The 27,334-nt window shown below is 39.9% G+C and overlaps 2 protein-coding genes and 1 long non-coding RNA gene across 3 annotated transcripts; 2 read left to right on the top strand and 1 right to left on the bottom strand.

Moving 5' to 3' along the window:
* Nucleotides 1-3,390: 3,390 nt before the first annotated feature.
* Nucleotides 3,391-10,284, bottom strand: serinc2l (serine incorporator 2, like). The gene is made up of 10 exons (XM_053433291.1): nucleotides 10,148-10,284; nucleotides 8,660-8,821; nucleotides 8,231-8,418; nucleotides 8,067-8,146; nucleotides 7,766-7,903; nucleotides 7,426-7,595; nucleotides 6,338-6,428; nucleotides 5,860-6,010; nucleotides 5,528-5,737; nucleotides 3,391-5,106 (listed from the first exon to the last, which is right to left on the bottom strand). Exons 1-10 carry the CDS (start codon nucleotides 10,184-10,186, stop codon nucleotides 4,968-4,970), a joined length of 1,368 nt encoding a protein of 455 aa, XP_053289266.1. The 5' UTR covers nucleotides 10,187-10,284; the 3' UTR covers nucleotides 3,391-4,967.
* A 5,022-nt stretch (nucleotides 10,285-15,306) lies between these two features.
* On the top strand, nucleotides 15,307-18,844 carry LOC128449918 (stathmin). The gene is made up of 5 exons (XM_053433274.1): nucleotides 15,307-15,423; nucleotides 16,414-16,457; nucleotides 17,377-17,549; nucleotides 17,682-17,873; nucleotides 17,967-18,844. The coding sequence occupies exons 2-5, from the start codon at nucleotides 16,442-16,444 to the stop codon at nucleotides 18,024-18,026; spliced, it is 441 nt and encodes a 146-aa protein (XP_053289249.1). The 5' UTR covers nucleotides 15,307-15,423; nucleotides 16,414-16,441; the 3' UTR covers nucleotides 18,027-18,844.
* A 1,512-nt stretch (nucleotides 18,845-20,356) lies between these two features.
* LOC128449917 (uncharacterized) lies at nucleotides 20,357-26,054 on the top strand. The gene is made up of 3 exons (XR_008339924.1): nucleotides 20,357-20,526; nucleotides 21,812-21,855; nucleotides 25,108-26,054. It is a non-coding gene; the product is annotated as an uncharacterized LOC128449917 (long non-coding RNA).
* Nucleotides 26,055-27,334: the final 1,280 nt, after the last annotated feature.

The raw sequence follows: 27,334 nt of genomic DNA, 5'->3' as shown, positions 1-27,334 counted from the left end.
GTATACACATTTCACTGCAGATATAATGTATGTCGAGAAAGTGCGATGGCACAGGATGTATACTGTTTTTGTCCATTAGTAAAAGGAGCTATTGAAATAGATGTATCCATAATATGGCTAGAAAAAGCTTTGTATATATATATATATATATATATATATATATATGTTTGTGTGTGTAAATGTTTATGTATGTATATAAATTCCCCATATTACACTTAATGATAGCATATTATATGTTTAGTAAAATTATATATACTGTATAGTAAATTCACAATAGTATTGTATATAATATTGTGTTATATAATTTGCTGTCTTCGAAGTATTAATTTGCTTGTTTAAATGTTTGTTGTTGTTTTCCTTTGTCCCCTATGTGAAACACTTTGTAAAGGATGTTCTAAAAGGTGCTATATAAATCAAGTTTATTATTATTATTATTAAAGTATTCTACCAGCAAACACCCTTCTGCTCCTGTTGTACCCGAACAACATAGCCTTAAGGTGATGCTGACATTGCGTCACATACAGGAGAAATATAATGGAGGTCAGGATCCGAGGCCACACATCTATTAACTTCCCCGGATGACCATGTGAACCGACGCACGCCGGGTTTTTGCAATCTTTCTTTTGCACACGTTTCAGTACATTTCCCTGTTGACCCAGCGAACCTGTCCGTCTGACCTCGTCACACCTGAGTGATGAGGGTCAGACGCAGTAAAGGTCAGCGAGAGGAGCCGGGCTGTGGCTGGGATTGTGGCCGGGGCTGCTGTGGGCCTCAGTACCCTGGAGATCAAATGGGGCTCGAAAGGCCAGTGGACATCAGAGCTGGAAGGTGGTGGCCGACTGTCAGCACGCCTCCTCTTTCCAGCTCACATCACTGTCGTGGCACACAGGTAGCCCATGGAGGAAGAGAGCTCTCCGGACACTGTAACAGCCAGCTACTGAATTCCATTTTTCTGTATATTTTACAGATGAAACCCCTCTGTGTAATAATTGCCATTTTGTCCTCCTTGCATATGAGCATACAGCTACTCCCACCTTTTGTTGTGTGTCTCGTACTTTAAGGCCTGCATCTGCATCCAGCACGATAAGTCTTTGTTCCCTGTGTTGAGAACAGCGACGCAGCAAGGAGGAAAAGGAAGGGAAGGGAAAGTGCGAGGGGAGGAAGGTGAGGAGAGGATAGGAGAGCGGGGAGTGACAGTGGGAGGAAGTGAGAGACATGGTGGAGGGAGTGCAGGGACAAGCTGTGGTGTGAGCGCTCCGTGCTGCCACAATATGACTCTGACAGGCTTATGTAACCAGACTGGCCTGGCTCAGAGCAGACGCCGGGCTGCACTGACTGTTATATAACTGCATTAGCTGCTCCTCTGAGCTGGGCGAGAGCATGCGCACAAGACAGCACCCCCCTCCACCACCACAACCACCACCTCACACACTCACAAACACACACTTTAAGACTTTCTCAGCTTAGGACAGTCTGACTGCATTGCACTGCAGCAAGAGACAGGGTGGAGCGAAATGAGAAAAAGTCCAGTTGAAGTTCAGCAGTTTATTTAGAAATGCGGAGACTATAAGGAATGTGGGACTGACGGGCATCAGCGTCTTCTCCTCCCATCATCCAGCAACAAGTCCCCCATCCTGAAATGCCTAAGTGGGGCTTAATGTTGGGTAAAGTTTTTCAGCGCACGTGTAGTATACCAGCAGGGCCTAAACTCAATTAGCTCCCCCTGCATGCAGCACATAATTTAATGGGCCTGGATCCCACTTCTAAAACCCAATTACACCTCAGACAGGCATTTCCAGTCATTCTTTAAAATAGGTGGCCAAGGATGAACAAACAATCCTCTCCGGAAAAAAAGAATGATCCAAATCGGCATCAGGAGCAGTTCTGACTCCACAGCAGCAACATTCCAATTCATTTTGTTGTCACAATGAAGTCAAAGCTGAAATATTGTGATGACCTATGAAGAGAGTGACCTTATTCTTGACAATGGAACGAAGCCAAGTGCTGACATTTCCCTGCTAACCTGGTGGAAGTGAGGTGGAGATTACGATCAGGGATAAAACACTGGGAGTGATAATTATGGTTTCAGTCACTCTGCAATCAAAAATCTCGGGATGTCTGACCTGTAGAGCCACATTAAGCCGTTCATAATCAGAACATAACAGCCTCTGATCTCTTATTACAGCTACAAATTGCATCTGTTGATAACAGAGGAAATGAAGGTGGGATTTATGACACCTGAGCCAATGGCCAAGACCAGCTAAAGATGGAGGCTGTTTGAAATCCACCACAGGAGAAATATACAGTTGGGATTTATGACTCTTGGCTAATTTGTTCTCGGCGTTCAGAGGCTGTTAAATTTCAGATATTGAAAGAGGAGTTCCTCAGTCTCTTAAAACTCGGTTTAGTGCTGACAACAATTGTAGAGATTTGATGGAATGAGAGGTGAATTTACAACAGTAGGGACAGTTCTCTCAGGAGTAAAGATGGACACTTATTATAAGAATCTATAACAAAACAGCACAGATTTAAAGATCCCCCCCCCCCTTTTTCCTCTGTAAGACTCTGACCCTGTGAAGTGAAACCAAGTGTCACTGGTGCAAAGACACAAGCCAGAACTTCATCTCTGCGAAAACATTCCGGCGATGTGGAGTGTTTGCTACACAACAGGTCCGGTGCGAGTGTTTATACAGAGACTGGGCTCGAACTTTTCATTGGCGAAACATAAGTAGTGCTTGTAATGGCACACCTGACTGTTTCATTATGTTCTGATCAGTGCTTTGCCTCTTTAAGTGGAGCCTTTTTCGAGACACAACATTGTGCATTACTGGCAAATATTTAGTGTTTTTCTAAGTCTTCCTTTTCAGCTTCACAACTCCACTGTGAGACAATCCATCGAATCAGGCTTGTCACAGACAGGCAAAGAGGGGGGGGGGGGGGGGGGGGGGCTGTGGGGGAGTGGAAGTCGACAGGAGGCAGTGTGTGCTGAACGGTTACAGACAGTGCCAACTGGACTGAGTGACTTCAGGAGCCAAAATCAACGTGTCGTGTGCACCAGCCAGGCAAGAAGGAAATAACACAGTGGAGGCTGTAAGCACTAGTAAAGTCTGTTGCAGGAGCAGCACAAGGGCCAGGACATGTCCATTTACTGCTTTACAGGTTTAGTGTACAGGTTTAGTGTCTAATAGTAATCTGTATTGACCAATAAGATGATGTTTGGTATAATAAACTCAAAACACCTTAAACAAACATTAATATTTCATCATATATTTGGTCAAATGTGATCAAGTGTAACTTTTATGTTTTTAATAATTCATTTTGTAGGTTTTATCCTCATTCATTTATTTAACATTTTTCATGCAAAAATGATAAAATAAATCAATACAATGATTGAGTGAAAGATGCCATCTTTATTTAAAAAAGATAATTATACATTTATTAATGTAGCAATAATTCATGCCTCCTTACAGCATACAATATAATGATTAACCACAATGTATAAGGCAAGGCATAAACAAACACATCAGCATTAGTGATATTCGTTTTTTGAATGCAGGACTACAAAAAGGCACTTAATAGTGTTTTGAAATATGTCATGAACTGACACAAATACATTTCTTAGTGGGGCAATAATATAAAATGTGAAATACTTGTCAATACATATTAACAAAATTAACATAAAAAGGAACTAATCACAACACTTTGCACAATCACATGCAGCCAGAGAAACAGGAAATCTCATTTGTGTGTGTGTGTGTGTGGGAGTAGAAATGTTGAAAACCAACTTTACATAAACAAAGGATTACTACTTTCAGGATCGTACCAAATAATTATTTCAGTACATTCATATTGAAATTGAGGTTACTACTATACAATGCATGAAATGACCGTACCACCATTACAACCATTAGCATATTATGAAGGTCAATACCATTTAACAGCAACTTATTATTTCTGAAATGTTTTCTTGTTGTTGTTTTTTTACATTGCAACATTAAAAATCTCTTGTCTCTGAACTCATGCTCAGCAGCACTCTGGATATAATGGCATCCGTGAGAGCACAGGTGATGTGGAGTTCACGCCATCACCTCCTCAACCGTTTCGCTGCACATTGCATGATGCTGACTGCTTTGGATCAATACGTGTCTCTCTCCTGCAAACAGGCAGCTACACATGAACAGATTGATGCCTTGGCTGCACAGGGCTGAACACTGTCAGACATGGAGAGGCAGAGCACCGCAGAAAAATGACCTTAGACTGTAGTCGGCAAGGAAGAGCTGAGATTAGACCGTTTTATTATTAGGGCTCTCTGGCACAAGGTGCAGTGACATGGCTTTGAGTACAGCGTAGCAGCAAAGGGGAAACCCTGTTATGATCTGTGGGGTGTGTCCTACTAGTCTTATCTTACGCTCACACTCAGCCTCACTTGGGGGCTCCTGTGGAGGGCTAACCTGGTTGTCCCAGTACTGTAGGAGTCCTGCTAATCAGGAGGTCTTCAGACTTGGCCAATCAGAGAACTCAAAGGCCTCGAAAAAGGGAATCTGTAAAGGAAACATCTGAGGTATTGAGAAAGTGCCTTGTTGCTAAGTCTTTGGGAAAGTTCAGTAACTTAGATTCAGCAAAATTATAAGGAAGCTTATCCAATCATACCACAACAGGATAAGAAGAGTCTGGTTAGCCTATCAAAGTGGCTTATGTGGTTAAAATCATCAAAACAGACTAACTTAAAATCCACCCAAACTTTAAAACATTGTGATTACATGCACAGGGAAACCGTGGCAACACAAAATCTATTAATTTAACAATTACTTCAAATACAAATTAAAAGAAATGTTAAGTCCTTCATTTATAATATCCTTCCGTTTTCCTTTATAACATCCTTTACACGGCTCGATGTACTGGATAAGATAATCAAATCGAATAAACAAACAAAAAAAGGAACCACACAGCCCAAAGACGAACCGTGCTCAGTTGAAATCCCTCTCAGGGAAGACGAGAGGGGCAATGAGGGTCCAGAGGTAAAGCCCAAGACCCAGCCAGCTGGAACACATCTTCACCCACACAGCCGGCATAGTGCTCTGCATTGCCTGGGTGGAGGTGTCGGGTCTGAGGGAGGACGCAGAGGGAGAAGTGCAATTTAAAACCAACTCCACATAACATAGGTATTAATCTTAATCTATCAATATCTTACATCTAAAGATCTTTAATGAGAGAACTGTGGTAGATGTTTTTTTAATCTATTTATAAAATGAGCTGATTTTCAAGCTGAACTAAAACAGTGAGAGAACTTTAAGATGAAGTAATGTGCCCTCTAGTGTCCATAGCTGAGGCCTACAATGCCTAAAAACCTAGTGTTTTTCAAAACATATGGGTATCTTAGAAGCAAGTAACAGACTTTTGACAAATTCAGATAACAAAATGATAATTGGGACTATACACTTCAATCACAAACCTAATTTTGAAAATGGATCTGCCTCCTGCCCCTAATCATGCTTACAAACAAATAAACCAGCCAACAGACACTTACTGGTACCAGTTGGTGAGAGTCATCATGATGTACAGAGAAGCCAGACAGAGGTGGAAGTGGAAGAAGGAGTAGTTGTAAGTGACTCCCTCCTCCTCATTGTCCAAGGCTCTGCGTATGCCGTCCTCTCCCACCACACCTTCTCCACCCGACCCTCTGCCCTCTTCTGTCTGCATCAGCTTGTTTACCTGGGTGTTACTGGACGAACGAATACTAGGGGAGAGACAGAGGGACAGTTTAAACACGTTGTAAAAAAAGTATATAAAACAATTTAATAATACATAAAAAGAGCAGAAAATATTATTTTATGAAACTTTCGGAACTGCTAAACCTACCTGGCATAGATAGTGCAGAAGAGGAAGATGACTAAACCAACAATGCTCTGAGCATCCCACAACTGCACATGCTCCTGAGTGCCGTCACCAGATGGTTCAGTGGTGCTAACGTTCGACAGGAGACTCAACAAGCTGGGGTTACACTTCCGATCTAAACCAAAATACAAATACACACACACAGCATTAGACAATATATTACATTTATTAAAAAATGTAGAAAATATATTATTGCCTGTGTTAAGGAGGTTTGTTTGTTTGTCTGTCAGCAGGATACTCAAAAGCTAATAAGACAAGGAGGTGTGCTAACTAATAGCAGAAACAGCAAATTTTTCTTCCTATAGAATGCCATAAAAAACTCACCTGTATGAAAATGCTGAGGCAGTTAAAAAAGCAAGTACATGTATGTGAAGAAATCAGTGCATCTCGACTGAGCACATACCAGAAGCTACAGAGGAATAACACAAGACAGGAGACTCACTTGGGTTGTTGGTCATTGCAGACCAGGTGACATACATTGTGTAGAGGGAGATGAGAGAAGCCTGGAGCAAACCAGAGTGGGGCTGAGCTTCCTGCAACAAACAGGTCAAACAATTACACACTATTCAACACGTTTCATGCAGTAATATTATATTATATTAGTGCCTGTTGCTTAGTGAAATGTTGAGTTTTGATTTAGCCTGTATCTGTCACCTTGCTGAGAGTAGCGCATCATTAGAGCATTACTCAGTATCATACACGTCAAGTGACCTGCTATTTGTCAAAGCCTGCTCTATTACTATATCATGTGCATGCACTGCCCCCTTGTTGTCAGATCGTGGCATAACATTTAATTCCTGTGGCTGTTTTTGTGTTGGGGGGATAGGTCACTGATTATCTACTCACTTATATGCCGGTGGAGGGGTGGACGAAGTGCTAGAGATCTTGGAGCTCTAAACATGGTGTAAATGTAACAGAGTTAAGAACCCTGTACTCAATGCTAGCTCGAGTTGATTTTGAATGTCGGAGCTAAAAGACACTTGGATGACACCACCTGAGCAGTATGGAGGCATGTTATGTTATTATTTAAGTGCGTCTGCAGAGGGAGTCACCAGTTACTTCAATTGTATTGGATTTGGCTGCAACGCTGATTACCCCTGAAACTCCTAAAGTGTTTTGTGGGCTCAAACATTTCACCCACCCCTCTTTCGACATAGTGATGTGTAGATAATGAGTGCTTTTTCCTTTTTCCGATGAACTATCCTTTTACCACAGTACAGCTAAATGCAAACATATATGAGAGCTAGATAATTTACAGCAAAGCTTTCTTACCACATAAATACAAATTGATGACATTACCTATTAATTTGAATTATTATAATAAATTACAAGTGAGTTGTAGATAAGGAAAGGTGACCCTTGAAGTTTTCCCTTCATTGCTATTAGATATATAAATTCTGGTGACTATTCAAGAGGCATTATCGGGAATATATATATAAAAAAAAGGAGCCTACTATTGGATTGAAACAACAAACAGGGAAAAAATAAGTTTTCGAATGTATTTGAATTATTGTGTTCATGATACAGTACCTGTATCTTGGGAAGGATGGAGACAACGGAGATGATGATGCAGAAGATGAGGTTGAGGCTGATAAAGACCTTGTGCTCGGTGCAGTCATCGGGCTGTGTGTAGTACACGTAGAAAAGTACCACAGCAGCAAAAGCCAAGGTGTAGAAGAGTAAGGTGAATGTCAACAGGCCTGTAATTAAGACAATTATACATTAACAGGAATATGTTCAAACCAAAGTAATAACAAAAATGACTTATTGACATGGAAGGCAAAGACGATCTACCTTCTAACCATCTATGACAATTAGCTATTTGACAAATAATGACAAGATAATGCATCTCTTCAAGTAAATGCTTTACCTGCATACCAGCACTTGTTGTCACTATCTTCACCATTTCCTACCCACACCTTGTTCCAGGAATGGGCAAAGTCGATTAGGAGAATAAGTTGGATGATGATGAAGATGAAGGATCCCACCAATCCAAAGTAAAACCACACTGAAAAGAGAAAAGGAAACAGACAAAGGTCATAGTACTTCTTCAAAACTCATAACCATACCCTAAACACTATTAAATCATGCTAAATAAAAGCTTTGTGATGCTTAAGAGCCTGAGGAAGCATTTTATCCTTAATTGTAGAATGATCAGAGCATGTTAGTACCAGTAGGAAATGTTCCATCGGGGATGAAAAAAGCTCCCACTGTTATCCCAACCAGGATCAGAAACTTAAAGAACCAGAACCTGGAAAAGAAACAGTTCCAAATGCACCATCAGTAAGGCAGACCTGCCTCCATCCCTGAATAATGTGTTCCATCAAGCACTTACCCATTTTGAATAGCTGCACGCGGGTCTTTGCTGCTACGGACACAAATCATTATGAGGCAGAACAGAAAGAAGAAGCAGGTCATAGCGAAGCACATCCGGTACACAGACTTGTAGCCCACAAGGACATCACAGTCAGCTAAGTTATCGATACCAGTTATAGATGCGCCTCCTTGACAAAATCCTGGGATCTATGAATAGGAAAAACATGTCAGATGAAATTAATTTCTAACTAACCTTAATCAAGAACATGTATAAATACTCAAAAGTTATATGAGAGCAGGTTTTGTAAGCAAATATTAAAATGTAAAGTGAGAGCAGTAGCAGAATCTATCATAGCTGTATAATAAAATAACGTAGAAATGTCAATGCCTCTACTTCCTATCAAATGTTTGTGAATTATATTTGCATACTGATCTACAGTGATCTCACTTTGCGGAGCTCGGTTTCCATTCCAGGAAGAATCATGATGACAGACACCATGGTCCCCATCAGCAAAAACAAGGAGAAAACCAGCCGTGTGATGGTGGAGTTATTGGAGGAGGGACAGCAGCCACACAGAAGACACGGTGCTGAGCCACACAGACAGGAGGCCTGTGAGAAAGTGCAGAGGGGGAGAGAAAAACAAAGAAACAGCTTTTCACAAGACAGACTTAAAAATGAGGCAATGTTTAAATGGATCTAGGCCCATGATTTTAGGATAAGTCAATATGGCAAAAATAATATCAAGATAGAAAATTCCATGTCAGTCAATATCGATAATTATCACCATAAATGTCACATTGATATTTCATTTAAGTTGTAGGGGTATTTTCAGAGAATGTAGAGCTTAACTATTCATATTACAACCCCTCTGACCCTTGAAACCTTTAAGTCAATGTTTCAGATCCACTTCTTCTCAGTGGCTTTCAATTCGATTACTATTCAACTATTTATGACGTCTAAGGCTTTAATGCTTTTTTATTTTCTGTATATTTTCAGTTTTATATATATACTTTAATATTATTTTTATCTCGTTTTCAGCCTGTTTAAGCACTTTGGTTTATGGTATTAGTTTTAGACGTGCTATATAAATAAAATGTAACTTGGCTTGAGTCAAGGTTTTGGTTTTAAACTCTTCTTTAAGGACAGGGACTAAAAAACACTTGTTAAACATAAAAACGTTGAATGACCACTGACAGTCGATCATTTATGTGTCCAAACCTCCTCGCTGCACAAGCAATAACAAAGTATGCTACTGGACTACTACCGTATCGCTATTGATGATAATGTATTATTGCCCTGCCCTAGTTGTTTTGACAATCACACATATGTTCACGGCTCCATTACGCATACTGGATTGGAAAGATGATTATTTATTAAAGTGCTTTTCCATTACTGGATTCAAATGGATGAGTATCACCTGACTCTTATTTGCATCACACAATCTAAACTAACACAGACCTACTGTTATATGTTATATTGGTATCCCAGTACGTAAATGTGGAGAACAACTGCCCTCTGACTAATATGGGTGTTACAGTGACACGCTAAACAATTTAATGCTAGAATAACGCTACTGTTGTTTGTGTGTTGCGTTGTGTCAATAGCTCAGCAGCGTTGGTGTAACTACACCTGCTAAACAACCCTAAATTTATGACGTTGGTCTATTTTGACACTTCCTCTTTATTTAGCTCGGTGAGTCACCTGCTAGCCAAACCACCTTTATTGACGTTTTCTAGCTTTATAACCCTGTCTGGTTAGCTTCGCAGCTAGTTGTTATAACAGTAGCTCCGGTTAGCTGTCACCTAGTTGTCGCAAAACCCAACTATCTCTCAGGTTAGCCGTCCCATCCACAGCTAACAGCTAACGTGAAGGCAACAATAATAAACTACAGCCTTCCGGTGTCGTGTAACACTTGTATTAATTAAAGGTACTTACACAGCTGGCCAAAGAGCACAAGGCCATACAAGCCCCCATTTTGAAATTTAAATGTTGAATTCGGTGTAAATGTACAGACGCCTTTCGCTGTCCTGGTAAACACAATGAGGAAATCGTTTGTCTACACAGGAAACACAAGAAACAGGAGGCAGGTGGAGGAGTTTTCAAAATAAAACTCAACGCACTGCCAATTTAGAAAACAATGGGGGAATAAAAACACGTGAAAATTAAGAAAACAACAAAGGGTTGAGCATCCTGGTTATTATTATTATTTATTTTTTCAGGCAAATTAATTGTCTTTTTGCTATTATATATATATTTTTTTTTATTTTATTATTTTATTTTATTTTATTTACCTCCTGCGCAGTAGGAAATCTTCCGTTAATAAGGGAGTCTTTTCTCTTTCCACAGTCGGCAATGTGCTGATAGTTGATGTGAGAAGTGTTGGGATTCACTATAACTTCCGTAGGTTTCTCCCTTATATGTAAAGTGACTTGGGATAATGTACAGTATGTATTGATTTGGCGCTATGCAAATGAAATCGAATTGAACATAAAAGCATGCTGCATTTTAAGTATGATAGTACATCCTTGTCAGGGAAATGGATTCAACTTGTCTCGCATTGTTCAATTAAAAAAAGAGGTCTTGGTGTGTTCTCGGCAGTGTTGTGCATGAACGAACGCAAAAGAACGCGTTCATTGAACACGTTCACTTTTATGAGAACGATGAACTGAACGCAACTCGTTCATATTGTAGCGTCCTCGCGTAGACGACAGGAAACTTCTCTATTTATGTGTAACTTTATTAAAGTCCAGCGAACACGACACACTTCTTGTTCGTAACTCCGACACTCCTACCCAATAACTTTTGGACTGTAAACAGATGCAAACACAGGCAGGGAGCCATCCTGGAGGATGTTTTAGATGCTGGCTTGCCTGTCCACGGAGCCTCGGGTGTTGACATCAGCAAATGCCTCTACTATGCTGCCAAAATGAGTAGGTTTTTACACATCTCTTTGTATGCATCATGCTGCTATGAGGAACTATTGTGAAGTGAAATTAAACTCTACACTACTACAAACCCTATGGGGGGGAATGTTTTTTTAAAGAAGACTCCAGATTCATTCACTAGACTGGCACTCAGTAGAGCTCAACAGAGCCGTATAGGTTCATCTCTGATACATGCAGCTTGCTTCTACCAAGTTGTGTGGTTATTGGTCCAGTAGTTTATTACATAAACCTGTTGACTGACAAATCAGAGATGAAAATATAACCTCCTTAGCAGAGGTAATAAAACCTCCAGTCATTTATCAAGGAAATGTCACCAACATTAATAATTATTAGAAGCACAACCGGAAATTAAAAGTAGAATGTTTCGAGAATATCTAAATAGTTGACGGGTAATATTCTGATGGTCGACTTATCAATTCATTTTTTAAAAGCTAATTTCCCCCTGCTACTTAGTCTATAGGGGCTTTATATTGTGTTTTATTTACATTGTTTATATTTGTTTATTTTTGTCGTGCACTGATTGCTGGTTGTACATCAAATTGCCCTTGAAGGATATTAAAGATTTTCTTTTATGGACAACTTTAGTTAATCACAAGCTGCACAAACCGAGCTAGAGCAGCAGAGGAACCCAGCAGCCAGCAGGGGGCAGCCTCAGGACATCACAGCAGACTGTGATTCTTGTAAGGCTTCAAAGACAAGGTTGGAAAACGTACTGGGTTATTCTCTAACAATCATCCAGTATCTAAAAGGCAAAAATATAAAAGTAACTTTTAAGTAAGGCTGTCAAATATATGTAGTAAAGTACAAACTATTTTCTCTGAAGTGTTTATCAAAAGCAGCATAAAATGACACGGACACACACACATGATAATTTGTCCCTCGTGTTACTGTGCTTAGTTCCCTACAGTAGTAATCAGTCAGTATGGCCTAGTTGGTAGAGCGTCTGTTCTTAAGTAAGCAGTACCCGGGGTCAAATCCCACTCCTTCCCATCTTTAAGCTGGAAATATATAAAACTCTTAAATTACATAGGATTTCACTTATTAATTGCAAAATATCTTACAATATGTAAATTTAACTTAATTAAATATAAATACAGGGTAAAAATTTAATTGAAAAAAATAAAATAAAAAAAGCTGCGCGGGCAATTTCTGCGCAATAGGCTTCTGCGTTTCTGCGCAGGATGTGCGCAGTAGGCTTCTGCGCAGCATGCGCGCAATGGGCTTCTGCGCAGGATGTGCGCGCGCAGTTTTATTTTTTAAATTTTTTATTTAATTTTATTTAATTTTAATTAAATTTGCTTATATTTAATTTTATATTTAATTTTTTTATATTTAATTTTTCATCATCATCATCATTTCTCCGCGCTGGTTCAGGGGTAAATGATGCTGGTCTTAACAGGAGATTATGTGCGTGTGTGTGGCCGCGGAGCTTCCCGGTTCTTCCCGGCACTACGCTGCCGGTGCGAACAGCCCAAGTATTTAACATGGGCGAGGAAAGGAAGCGGACCGCTTTTCGCAGCGCTTCTACCTCCGGTGCGTCCCGGGGTTGGAGGATGATGGTCTGACGTTAATGTATTGTTTTACATGTGTCACGTCATAATAAATCCGTCTCCTATGTCGCCTGTACCAGGAGCCGCCCCTGTCACTGGTTATCTTCGCTCGCTGTCTGGCCGGTAACCAGCCGTCCGGACACCTCCGTGAATAAGGAGGAGGAGATGTTTCTTTACTTGGAATGCGGCCACTCTATTTCTCGGATATACAGCAGGAGCAACACTGGCATCACCTCCAGTTGGTCCGTCACTTTTCGTTATACATACACTTTTAGCGTCTTTACCCACAATACCCAGGTGCACTACGTCACATACTAAAAACTTTCCTTAAAGGGGCAGGCCATACCTGCACCACAACAGCTCTCGGTCTCATATACAGATGGCAAGAGAAAGCAGAGACGCAGACCCAGCAACTACATCCGAGATCCGATGCACCTTATTATTATCTGAGGGATTTCTACACACACTCTGATAAAGATTCCGACATTAAAGGCAAGGGGTAGTGATGGATAAGGTTTTCTTTAACAAGTTAAGTCTTTCATTCTCACTTTCCACCTTAAAACTATGAAATGAACTGAACTATGAACTAGTTCAGAATTTAAATGGTGAACTATGAACGTTAACTATTCATGTTTACTTGTATGAACTGAACTTTGAACTAGTTCATAAGAGGTGTGAACTTGCACAACACTGGTACTCAGCATACAATGGATAAATATGGGGACCATCTGCTCATTCAGCATCTCAGGATTTCATTGTCCGTTGTCTAAAACTACAGGGATATGAAGAGAGAGGCTCTGCCAGGTGCTGGAACGAGCCTCTTCAAAGCCCCTGCAGTTGGAGTGCACCAACATGGCAGGGAGCCAACAGAGATTGGGCTATTAATAGTACCCTTTTAAACTTAACCTGAATATTTCAATGCCAAATACTCATTTAATATAACCGGAGGTAGGACTGTTGTATAAGTCAAAGTTTTATTGTGTTTATATATTACGAAAAGAAAAGCCACCAACAAGGTATCTCTCTCTGAGATGTAATCCAATACTTGCAGATCAATTCACAAAACGATAAAGTGAAACCAAAATTGAAGAAGGTACATCAGTGATTTATACCCATTAATTGGGTCACACATGATATATCACTGAGTCATGCAATGTTAAACACATTCAGTTCAAAAACAATATTATATTTGGTGGTGGCAAGTACATCAGAACATCTAGTTCTTGTCCCTTCTCTTAGAATATTGGGCATTCTATATATAACCATAAAACACAAATATATCTCTGCAACATATTGTTCATCACAAGTGACAGTATTTGTATGATATTGTCAATGTATCACATTTCACTTTTAATTGCAATATTTATGTTGATTAAAAAGACATCAAGTGGTTGTTGTCATGCTAATTCCTCAGTCCTCCACTAGGTCGCAGCATTGAACCAGCATTTATGAGCTTTTATACACTAAACGTTCACATTTGAACAATTTTACAACAAAAGAAGGAGAGTTTAGGCTCGGTGTTATTCATGGGTGTGACACAAAAACGTAATAGTTATTATATAACATACTCTTGACACAGAAGAAATACTGGTCACACAACCTGGTCATTTTAAAGTAGCCAACAAGTAATATCAACAGCATGAAATGGAGAAACCGCAATTACAGGGGACATTTTGGGACACAGTCCCTATTTGATTTGATGTTGCATGTCTTAACATGAAGGACAATCTTCCACCACAGCAGCAGCAACAGCAGCAGCAGCATAATCTAGATGAGCTGTTTATGAGTTATTCTCATTACAATAGTTCAACAGAAGCATCTGTAACTTATTGTAAGTCGCTTTGGATAAAAGCGTCAGCTAAATGAAATGTAATCTGGTTGCTGGATCCAGGGAAGGGAAGTTAAATTCAAGTAAAATCTAAAAGTCTTTGCATAACTGAGAGTAATATCTGTCAATGAAAATGCTAATTCAACTCAATTTTACCTTAACTGTAAAACCCTCCACAGGCATTGTGAGCATTCTTCACAAACCAGCTGGTGACATGTTTGCTGCAAGCTAGTGAGGCATGGAGGCCTCAACTGCTGAGCCTGACTGAACCCAGCAAAAGGTCCTGTTGTTGGTTCTTTCATGTTTTTGTCAACAATTGTGTGTTATTTTGTTTGTAATGATTATGGATAAGGTTTATCCATAATGTATGGATAAGGTTAATAAACCTTAACATAAATGGTAGTATTGGAGTTATATTCATATCTATCTATCTATCTATCTATCTATTTTTGTAACTGTGTTTTGAAAAGTTCAGTATAGTGGTCTGGATAAGGTTTATACTATAATCATTCGTGTTATTATTGTTTTATCATTGCACTCAGTCTCACGGTAAAGTGCCCTGTATAACATATCTATGACCACGCATCGGTCTGGTGAGTAGTTGGCAGTAGTCCAGTTACATAACCGTCGTTGAACATGCTTGTTTTCCCTCTAACCACCATGAGCTCGTGCCTCATGTGTGTTTCTTTCTGGTCATTTGATCCGCAGCTTCTGGCGCGCACAGCCTCTAGGCTGGCTGTGATTGGTGGACTCGGACCAATGAATGCAAACATCCTGTGTGATGTCAGTCGTTTTTGCGCGAAGGTGCAGATGTTGGCGGTCTGTGGGTCTGAAGGTCTGAAACAGAAGGAGAGCTGAAGGAGGATCTACACGCTGAAGCACTTGACGGTGAGGACAAAGCTTTTGTGTAAATGTTTAATCAGGCTTCAGACAGAGAGCTGCTGGAGTCTCAGGCTCTTTCTTCGCCATTGTTAAACTTTCTCCTCCTCCCTGAAGTCAACTGCGGGAGTTAATGATAGTTTATGGGACTTTGTTGTTGTGGCGGCTCTTCGGCAGAAGCTGTTTGCAAAACATAAAAATGCACAAATCTTTGGAAAGCGCTTTGCATTTAGGCATATTGATTTTTTTAACATCTTAAAATCTGTAAGCCAAGAAGCCGATATACACCAAGTGCATTTTTCAGTTGCGGTTGTTTTTAACGAGTTGTGCAGCCCCCCCCCCCCCCCCCCCCCCCCCAATGTTTGCTTCAGACCTTGCAAACACATACTTCACATAATTGTTAATCTTGTTTATGATACTGATTATTCACTTTCCTCATTGAGTCTTCCTCTGTGTTCAGTTGTGTGTGTGTTTTTAATGAATTTTTGTGCAGCAGCATTTTTATTGCCCCCCCTCCCCCACCACCCACTTCATCTCATCTTAGACCCCTCTCTATTTAGTTCAGAGGTGGAAAAACTTGTACCTGTACATGCTGTGTCACGTTACGACTGCTACTGAAGACATTTAAAGGCTGTGGAGGGATCCACCGGTGTGTGATCCCTCATCCTAATATATTAGTCCAACATATTAAGTTAAATTGGGTTAACTGAGTGTTTGTGACCTCAAAGTAATACCTAGTTTGGTTCTGTATTGCTCAAACAGGAGGGAAAGTTGGGAAAAGCTGTTATTCCTTTGTAGTCATGCTGCATGCTTGACCAATAACTTGTCATAACATGAGCTGCTACTATGGTGCACTGCTCCTCCTCCTGAGGGATAGCAGGGACATGCCTATGTTGAGCTTGCCCTTACTGTAAAACCTACCACATCCTCTCATTTGACACGTTCCCACTGTGAGACGTGCATTGCTTGTCACTAATTTTCTTTCTCTTTTTTCTACAGTGGTATTAAAGACGACACTTCTGCTGAAATGGAAATCTGTGGAGGTAAGTTATGAGAATGTTACTGCAACTCGTGCAATTTAACTTTCAGGGCTTCGCCCTGAAAGTTAAATTCAAAACTTTGAAAACTAGAGTGGCACTCTATGAAATCAATGTGAGATATTTTCCTCTTGATTATTTGTATCTGGTCAATAGATGTAAACAACACAGTATTATATACTATTAAAACTAGTAAGATGTTTATTGAAACAAACAAATAAAAAACTTTAGGTCCTTAAAATATGAAACCCATTTAAATCATCAACACAGAATCATCATTCTTTCTAGAAAACTTAGTGCTGGCTGCTCACTCATACATCTCAGAACTCTAAATATGCGTGATTCTTTAAAACAGGATTCATGATGCTCCGTGATCCAATGTTAAAGAAAATGGGAAAACATCCACCCCTAAATCCACATCCACACCAGAATTTGATTTGGTTCCTCCTAGACCTAGCCCTCATTCCTCCACCAAGTTTGATGGAGTTGGGGTTATTGTATAAATCTGCTGACAAATAAACCAACAAACAAACAGTCTTGGGTATAAACATAACCCGCTAGACGGAGGTAATAAACTTAATGTGACTTTCATGCCAGCATAAGCCTCCAAAGTAATTGCTTACTTTAATCTATAATTGCATAAAAGGGCTTGAAAAAGTAGGGCAGAGAATAGCAGCTGTGTCTCTGCAGAATGACACACTTAATTAACAATACAGCAGTGGTGCCTCGCAGCAGGGTTATTGTCCGTCTTTGACCTCTCTGACAAAGCAGTGACCCCTGAAATGTTAGTGGGAGGCCAACTCGACCCCCTTTAATCTTCCAGACGGACAGACATACAAGCCAGAGGCTCTATGTTAGGGTGACAGTCAAGTGCAGATATGATTGTTAATTTATATTGTATATACTTAAATCTCCTGTTTTACAGATATCCAAGTGAAACAGCTGAACAAGCGTAATTCAGGTCAGGCGTTTGAAGTCATCCTGAGCCCTTCAACTCCCGACGCCAAGGTGGAATGTCCACTGTCCCCTCTTAAAAAGAAAGACATGTCCATCGATGATATTAAGAAGAAGCTGGAGGCTGCTGAAGAGAGACGCAAGGTATCTGCATAAAAAAACATGAACTGATAATCAACCTTAAAAAAAAACACCAAATGTGGTATGAAGTGTAAAATGGATTAGTGTTCAGGTTCGGTTAACTCACTACAGAGGTTCTCTTTTGTCCCTCCGCAGAGCTACGAGGCTGGAGTGCTGAAACAGTTGGCTGAGAAACGAGAGCACGGAAAGGAAGTTGTCCAGAAGGCCATCGAGGGAAGCTGCAACTTTAGCAAGATGGTGGAAGAGAAACTGAATCAACAGATGGAAACTTATGAGGAGAACCGCAGCGCCCGGATGGCAGCTCTCAACGAGAAGTTCAAGGAGAAGGTAACTGAAGCTCCTCATGTTTTTCTAACATATGTGTTAAATGTTGGGGTAAAAAAAACAATAATGATCACTTTGTCTTTTAAACACAAACAGGAGAAGAAGCTGGAAGAAGTGAGGAAGAACAAGGGGGCGCAGAAAGAAGTTGAAATTTAGTTTGATATAACCGAGAACCGTTTTGACTTCTCCAAAGATTTTGCTATATTTTTTTATCTGATACTTTCACAACTATTCTTTGTTGGATTTGAATACACTGTTGATACTGATGCTGTTACACTGTTAGTTGGTCATAGTTTAGGTTTTGTGTGGATATAGCTGGTAGGGCTGCTCGATTATGGAAAAAATCATAATCACGATTATTTTGGACAATATCAAAATCACGATTATTCAAACGATTATTAATATGTGCCCTTATTCTGAAGTCTATGCTTTATTTTTTTAATCACTTCCGGTTCCGGTAAACACCAAGGACGGCTGCGTGTCTTATTCCTCCGTGAAACCAGTCAGCTGCGCAGCTGAATGCTTTGGGGGAAGGACTGAAATGCGCATGCGCGTCTCTTTCGAAAAAAATGCTAAATAATCGTTTCAACTCGATTTATAGTAGTTTGGAGATCGTTTGACCCCATAATCGTAATCACGATTAAATTTCGATTAATCAAGCAACCCTAATAGCTGGTTTTTTCTCTACCTGTAGACTTCTCTTGGGCAGCTGATTTCATATTATCTTGTAGAAGAACTTCGTTTTTTCATGAGCAGGCTTTTCATTGCCATTGATTGGTCCTGATGCTTCATGCTGTTAAAATGCATCAAGGTTTCAACTGTTCTGAGCTGTTGATAAAGTCTTTTAGTTGGAATATACTGTATGTTACCATGACTTTAGCATTAAAGTTTGTTCCCTAAAATTCTGTTTCTGTCCTTCACAATTGAATGTGTTTATTCTTTATTCTTTTAAATAAAAAGCTGTTTTTGTAGCATTTGTTGAAAACACAATTGTTGTAATTGAAGATCGAACACAAAGTCCTCACCCGACACATCCTCTCGTCCAATTAGAGTTGAACACACGAGATTAACACTACAAAAGTCAAATGATGAGTAAACGTTCACAATATTAGATTAATGGAATAAAACGAATAGACATCAGTCAGTGGTAAAAAAAAAGAGTTATAGATAAAGTGAAAGAATTAATTTAGAATGAATCCATATTAACATTACTCTAACTCTACGCATTTAATTCCTTTTTGAACATATTTTAAGATTATGATCGTTCCAGTATCCAGAAGCAGTCTGTTCCACAGTTTAGGAGGCATACAAACTAAAAGTGGGTTCACTGGTACACGAGAGCATTTAAAAGAAAGTAGTAGAGGACTGTAGAAATGTTGTGGAGCAATAAAATGAAAGAACATCTCTGGTACAAACCTCTGTTAAGTTTTATACACAAGTAAAATGCCTGAAAAACCCGATCCAATAGTCACAACATGTCTAAAGCAGTGGGTTCACTTTGAGCAAGCTGTATTTCTCTTAGACTAAACAGATAATCCAGTACAAAGAGGCAATTACAGTAGTGTTAGGTTTTAATAATTACCTGGGTCAAAAACAATCTAAATTTTGCAGTAAGATAAAAAAAAAAAAATGTTTAATGCTTTTGTTCAGGAGAGAAATAAAATAAAGTTTCTGAAATCATAAAAATGGGTGTATTAAACACTCCTGACACCTAGTGGCAGTAAGGTGATCTGCTTTTATGATGTAAAAGCCCAAGGACCTGTGATACATTTAATTTTCTTATTTTTCTTATAAATATGACTATATATAAGATATATGCTGATTCTGTATCTGTTCAGATCTATAAAATCGTACAAGTTAGACCAATTTATGATGAAAAGAAAAATCAAATCTTAAACTTCTAATAATTAAACTACTGTTTATTTTCACTTTTGTGAGTAATTTCCAGCTTTTTATTTGTATACATGAATGGTCACACCTAGAGGCAAAGCATTTTAACCATTATTTAAATGGTTCCCATGGAACTTTATAGGAAGAGGTAGTTTTGAAGCAATACAAGGATTAAATATGTGGAAGACAGGATATAGGATATTAAAAAGGGTGTGTATGTGTACTGATATAACCAAGCTATTGTAGAACAGTATTAAAGAAGTACACAAGTAGGTATTAGTTTACCTCAAGGGGTGCGGCCATGTGTGAAAAGGAAAATAGCCGGGAAGGATTTTTGTGTTCTATAAACCAACATAGATGAATGGAAATGCAGGGAAACACCATAAACACTCACATGTACACCTGTGGAAATTATGCAGTTTCAGATTCACCATATATTTGGACTCGATTCAGCTCTATTCAGCACAAGAAGAGTATCAGGAGACAAAGCTGTAACACTACACCTGCATGCAGTGATATCATATCATCATGCACAGGCAGCTCATGATCCCTGCACTCAGTGATACAAGCTGTCACAGCAACTCTGTTGTCGTCAGCAACTCTTGCAGTGAACATGAGTCTGGAGAGTTTGAGCATGGCAGCACAAACCCAAGTCCTCTTCAGCTCTTTTACACAAACCTGTTGCCTGTGTTGAATACTCTCAGTTGTTGCAGCAGAGGCTAAGGATCGCAGACATGTTCTCACGGTTGTGTTGCAGTGGTTTTGTGTAAGTATTATCCTGTCAGCACTTCTGGGTTTGTTTGCACTTGCTTACATCTTGCACAGGCTTGCAGTCCATGTCTATCCTGTCGCCCCTGCTGGAAATGTCACACAGAGCCAAATGTCTCACGCAGCCAAGTGCAGAGGGGTTGTGTGGATGCGCTCATTGAATTTTCCAAAGCCTGCTCGACATGTTTGATTATATAGCATATGAAGTTTTTCTCTTCTTGTGAGTCCACTCATTCAGCATATAGTTCTTATTTTTATTTCTGAGTATCAGAATTTTAACTTTTTTATGGTTATTGTATTGAATGGATGCTGATATGACATTTTCAGGTTTATATATTAGAAATTGTAACATTTGATAATAAACAGTTCATTTTTCATAAAGGATTGATGATTTAAAGTGACAACTGCAGAGGTATTCGATTGTCATGTATCATTCATCATTTGAAAAATACTGATAATTGAACTGTCTAGATGAAGCACAATGTAAAACATTTTCAGACATTCAAAGGTCAAAGTTTTCCCTCAGTCGGCATCAATTTTTATAAACATTGACTATTCACTTTCCTCATTGATTCTTCCTCTGTTTTCAGTTGTGTGTGTTTTTAATGATGTGTTGTGCAGCAGCATTTTTATTACCCCCTTCATGAATGTGTGACCCACGCCCCGCCCACTTCATCTCATCTCAGACCCTCCCTCTGTAGCTGAGAGGTGAAAAAAACCTGTTGTACCTGTACATGTCATGTCACGTTGTAACTGTAACAGCACACTGTTATATAATGTTGTGATTGTATAATGTACAATTATGGAGCAGCCACCCATAGCTGTGCAATTCTTATTCCTGCAGAGAAGGTGAACTATGGCATCCAGCCATGTGTGGTCACTCATCCTATTAGTCCAGCATATTGAGTTAAATTGGGTTAACTTGTGTTTGTGACCTCAACATTATATCTGGTTTGGTTCTGTATTGCTCAAACAGGAGGGAAAGCTGGGGGAAACTGTTATTCCTTTGAAGTCATGCTTCATGCTTGACCAATGGTTACTATGGTGCTCTCTATGGTACTTTCATAAACCAATATATATCTTATTGAATAGAGGACAGAACGGCTCTAGTTGCCCCCAAACTCTGTGGCCTCAAAGGCAGTTCCTTCACATATCAGAAAAAGTTTCTGTTGACAAAAAAAAGTGCCTATCTATACGAGCTACCGCTGCCATGAAACCTACCACATCCTCTAATTTGAACAAAGACTTTTGATTGATAAATGTTTTTCTCTTTTTTTCTATAGTGGTATTAAAGACCACACTTCTGCTGAAATGGAAAACTTTGGTGGTAAGTTATGAAACAGTTACTGCTGTTACGGTTTGACGGGAGGTGATGGACCCAGGATGCAGAGGTTATAAACAAAAGGTATTTAATCTAATAAAAAGGGTTTAAACAAGACAAAAACAAAACAAGAACACTAACAAAAGTAACACTGGCGACAAGGCGCACTGAGAACAAGGAACGAGGAAGCAGGAGAAGCTGGACGAAACAGCAGGACCAAACAAACCATCTCTCACGACGTGGGGAGAAAACAACTAGTACAAACCGACCCCGGGCTTGGGGAACACAGAGGCTTAAGAAGACACAGAGGGAAGGCAGGAACAATTAACCCCAGGTGAAACACATGAGGACTGGGAAGACAATCACCGAAAGGAAGTGAAGATGGAAACCACACACAAGGGACAGATACTACAAAATAAAACAGGAAACAGAAAATACACTGAGGAGACTGAAATTAACAAACTAAAATGACAGGACACCACAACTGCACGACTATAACCAAACCCTGACAGGTAAATTCAAGACCTTTAAAACTAGAACGGCACTCAGTACAGTGCATGTAACCTCCAAAATATAAAAGTAATCTGATAACCTAAATAAATAAACAGTGATTATGAAATTGGTTTGACATATTTTACTCTTGACTATATGTATCTGGTCGATAGATGTAAACTTAACACAGTATTGTAAACTCAAAATAGTATCATATACTATTAAAACTAGTTATTTATTTATTAACACAAACGAATCAAACATTTAGGTCGTAAAAATGGTCATGAAATCATCAACACAGAATCATCATTCTTTCTAGAAAACTTAGTGATGCTCACTCATAAATCTCAGAGCTCTAAATAAGCATTGATTCTTAAAAACAGAATTCACGATGCTCCATGCTCCAATGTTAAAGAAAGTGGGCCAGTCCACCCCTGCACAGAATACACTTAGTTACCAATTTATTAGGTACAGCTCAGTACTGCAGTTTAATATAGCAGGTGCGCAGTCCCAGGTACCCGCATATATGCTGATTCAAGATCTCGAAATAATGGCCCATAACTTTTTCAGGCATTTAACCCGATTAAAACATTAACTGTGGAAGTTATGGTTTTTGATTGCTAGGATAACGACGGATTAATCCACTAACCAAAAATTATTTCAAAAAAGAAACTGAAAAATAGTTGATAGATTAAGGGACTACTTGAACAAAAATTCAATTTTTGAATTGCTTTGAAAACAATTGCTTTACTAGCTTGTTTAATGAAAAACACAAACACACCAATATCTGGTAATGTAAATTTTTCCCTGGCTGAAGAAGCTTATTGAAGAAACCTGAACATTGATTTTTATATTATGTAAGAAGCAGATATTCTCTGGTCCCCCTCTTTCCATACACACCAGTGACAGTGTGTTAGCTAACCACATGCGATGCAGCATGAGTTGATGAAAAAATATATGAGGGGAGTTTTGCAACGCGGGGTACGCCGAGCGGAGACGTGCGATTGGACGAGCGACGGCCCCGCCTTCACGGGACATCCTCGTTGTTAAAACATTATTAAATAGACAAAAGCATCCAGGGGAGTGGTCACTGCACTTCCCTAAAGTCTGAAGACACGTGACTACCGAGCTTTAATATTTATTAAAAGACACTTCTACGGAAGCGTATTGCATCCAGTTGAGAAACAAAATTCTCTGTTTAACGAGTAAAGGCCAATGTATGCTTCTCCGTTTTGACGGACACGGACAGATAGGACCGCCCTCTCCAACGTGGAACGCCCTCTCCGTGCCTCTCCGAGGCTCCTCGGAGAGCTTTTCGTGCAGCTCTCATTTTTCTAACTACACGTCGAAATGACGGACAGCCCACGGATAGCACTTGGCTGTGATTGGTCCGCTAACGCCAGCATTTCGGAATGGAAACTTCCTGTTCCATTCCCTACATCACAATAAACCAAAATCACAACTACGACTCTATGATTAATGTGACAAGTGTGTCCGGCTGACGGTGGCTGGTTAGAGCACTTACAGCATGTGTGTACGGTCACATACGGTTATAACGAACTTTGATAACGGGGGTAGCGGGCTAGCCACCATGCTAACTGCGGTGGGAACAGCGCAAAAACCCGCTGACTTTAATCCCACGGCTCATGACACTGTTTCTCAAACACCGTCAGGTTAGAAGCAAACACTTGGTAGTAGCTAGTATCGGGTGTCCGTTCTGACTGTGTGTGGAAGTTGGGGGGAGCTAGCTGCCTCCGTGTAGCTTCAAGCTGTTGCAGCTGTTGTATTAGCAACGCAGTTTGGAAACAAGACCGGGGAACCGCTGCGCTAAGACACGAAAACAAAAGCATTTTGACCCGCTGGGTGTCACTTTATTCAGCAAAAACTGTCGCGTCATCAACATCCTTTTTCTGTTACCATCGTTCACTGTGTGTGAGGAGCCGGGAGGACGTAAATAAACCAGCGTGGACTTCTTCTATATACCTCATGAGGTAGGCTTGTCTAAGCTTGACTTCCGTTTCGCCATCTACTGTTCTGGCGGTGAATTGTTTTCACAACAAAAAGGCTCGTAGAACTATAAATCAAAAAGGGTCCGTCCGATCCGTCCGTCCGTCATTCCGAAACGGACTCGGAGAAGCATACTGAGGCCTTGAGGCCTTATGAGAGCTGCACGAAAAGCTCGGAGAGGGCGTTCCACGTTGGAGAGGGCGGTCCTATCTGTCCGTGTCCGTCAAAACGGAGAAGCATACATTGGCCTTAAGCCCCCCCCCCCACCCCCACCACCACCAAAATGAATCCAGTTTTTTTCTGAATTGACGAGATAATTTTTCTTAATTAAAAAAAATCCGCCCTGGTTTCTGAATCAACTAGAGGATTAAGTCTTAAAGACAGAAGTACTATTGTTTTTCTAAAAATCTAAAAATCTTAAATTATAAAAATATGATATAAAGTATATCAATTTATAAATATCGATTATAGGAGTATGTAGGTTTACTTCTCATTCAGGACAGTATTAGCAGCATCAGGACAGTATTTGCTCTGCTATAAAAACTAAATTCTTCAATTTTTTTTAGGTATAGCAATTTTTATTTCTTGTCATATCCCACATAGGCAAACAAAACCACCACATTTTTACAATATATGACAAGAGAACAGTCGTCCTCCAACCAGAAAGTGCTAACTTATCTGGAAACGCTTTGGCGTTTAGTTTGTCAGATGACTTGTTTTAACCGCGTTTCAACCAATTTCTTTGTCTTTTCTGGGCAGGTTTTGTCCAACACTGGCAACTCTTCTTCGTCCCTCTTCATGCTCTTAAGGGAATGCACCTGGGTTGATTTGGAGGTGGCAGCTTCTAAATGGTTCTGCCTCTGACAGTCCGTCAGCTCTTTTTGAAGGTCATCTTTTTCTCTTTTTTGCGGGGTTGCAGTAGGATGTCGGGTCGTCCCTCTTCTTCTTCTTGGGGACTGTGGTGGCCCCGTTTTCCCACTTGGGCCCTTTTATCTGGGATTGGAGTTGACTGGTCTGTGAAGTGGATAATTTTTTTTTAACTCTTGATCTCAAAGCAGCGGTTTGACATTTGACAAAAATGCACATTGTAAAATGCTCTTGGCGGCAGCTCTACAGTTAATGAGAGTTTTATCATTCTTCCCATTGAAATCTGGGCAAAAATAGAGAATATTTACCAAAATGCTAAATTTTTCTTCTACCATATAAAATGCTCAAGACGGGGAGATATTTCAAACACCCACCTTTTGCCCGGCTTTCAGTTTTGCATTCATTTCTTCTTTTTTCCGACTGCTGATGAAATTCTGCAAGAAGGAATAGGAATGCTTCTCCGCTCCCATCCCAGCAGGGCTGCCCTCCATGGCTGGGCTGCTTGAGGAGTCCTCCTTCGGGGACATTTGCAGGACCATGTTGTCTACATGTGGTCCATCGCCATAGCTCTGTTCCTCGCAGATGTCCATCAGACCCTCAGACGATTTCGTACTGGAAGACAAATTAAGTTGCTGGGCCAAACACCTTAGTCTCCTTTCATCAAATTTGTTTGTTTTACCTTTATCTGTCAGCACAGATTTAAACAGACCGTTTAAGCACACACTCACTAGAGGCTGTTTTTGAACCGTCCCTGAAGGTGGCTCATCGACAGGAATGGATGCTGGAGAATTAGTCTTGGGTCAATTCTTTCAAACTGATTTGTCATAAGCATCTGTGCCAGTAGATCGTTAAAGCTCTCCAGGTCACAGTTCTCAGCTTTGGCATCTTCTCCCGAGGACTGATTAATCTGCTTTAACAGGATGAGAAAAAAACATTGTTTGTTACATGTGTTTGGATTATGAAGCCAAATGTTATTCAAAAGGTATGTTGTGCCATTATAAATTCATCCAGGCTGTTGATCCCAAACGAGAATTGAAACTATTGACTGAAATGAAGAATAGTTTCATTGAGATCGTTTGCTCCCGAGGCAGTGGATGAAAAGGGAAAAGAAACACAGACTGAAGGAAAGACACTATAATAGTGAGCTATAGACACAGCTAAGTGCTGCTAACTAATTTCTTACCATAAATCTGCTTTCCATCAAGTGTATTGGCCAGAACCAGTATGGAGTGAGGTATCTCTCATGCAGATCCTTCCTTAACCTAATTAGCCTCATCTGTGGAGAAAACACAATGTCGGGAGAATTAGTTTAGTTCAAGTTTGCAAACTCATCAGTGTTGATCAGGTACATCAAGTGCCCTTATATTACTGAGACATATGGATGAAGTGTCTCTAGTTTGTCTCATTAAAAAAACAGTAGAAAGTAGTGATCTTCTACTGAAAACTCTCTCCCTATTCTAATCAAGTGTGCAACGATTAAAAATGAATAAATATATATCTATATATATATGTATATAGATATATATCAACATCACGGCAGAAATAGGCCTGTTTGTTGTATTTGCAGTGCAGTGAGGTGATACTGACCAAGCTGTCCTCATCCTGGGCAGGGAACAGTGGCATGCCCATAAGCAATTCTGCAGCAATGCAGCCTAGCGACCAAACGTCGATGGCCTCGTCGAAAGGTGCACATTGCAGAATCTCAGGAGATCTTAGAAGAAGACGAGAAACACAAATATAGTACTTCAGGTCTTTTTTAATTGTAATTGTTTAGTTTAGCAAACACAGCTGTCCCAGGTATACAGCTGTACTGTCAGTTACATACCTGTAATACAAGGTCTGGAGGGTGTGTCCTATCTTTTCCTCAGGATTGTTGCAGGCTAAGCCAAAGTCAATGACTTGCACCTTCAGTGGCTGCCTGATATGATCCACCATCATAATGTTTTCAGGCTTTAAATCTGAATGGACGACCCCTGCGCTTTTCAGAAAGTCCAATGATGTAGCCAGCTGAAATCACGAATAACATGATAACAATCATGAAGTACTGAGTTCATTTCATCAACAACATATATTCATTGATGGCAGCCAAAAACGAAACAACTGAGTATTAGTCAGATAT

The sequence above is a fragment of the Pleuronectes platessa genome, chromosome 10, assembly GCF_947347685.1.
Source record: "Pleuronectes platessa chromosome 10, fPlePla1.1, whole genome shotgun sequence".
NCBI lineage: Eukaryota > Metazoa > Chordata > Actinopteri > Pleuronectiformes > Pleuronectidae > Pleuronectes > Pleuronectes platessa.
This window is presented reverse-complemented; position numbering and strand designations above follow the sequence as displayed.

Excerpts from the sequence above, each read along its gene's own strand:
- serinc2l (XM_053433291.1), bottom strand. The coding sequence starts at position 10,186 with ATGGGGGCTTGTATGGCCTTGTGCTCTTTGGCCAGCTGT. Across the intron at positions 7,904-8,066 it reads CGATGGAACATTTCCTACTG|TGTGGTTTTACTTTGGATTG; the intron begins GTACTAACATGC and ends TTCTCTTTTCAG. Across the intron at positions 6,429-7,425 it reads CCATCCTTCCCAAGATACAG|GAAGCTCAGCCCCACTCTGG; the intron begins GTACTGTATCAT and ends TGTTTGTTGCAG.
- LOC128449918 (XM_053433274.1), top strand. Across the intron at positions 17,550-17,681 it reads CTGCTGAAGAGAGACGCAAG|AGCTACGAGGCTGGAGTGCT; the intron begins GTATCTGCATAA and ends GTCCCTCCGCAG. Across the intron at positions 17,874-17,966 it reads ACGAGAAGTTCAAGGAGAAG|GAGAAGAAGCTGGAAGAAGT; the intron begins GTAACTGAAGCT and ends AAACACAAACAG.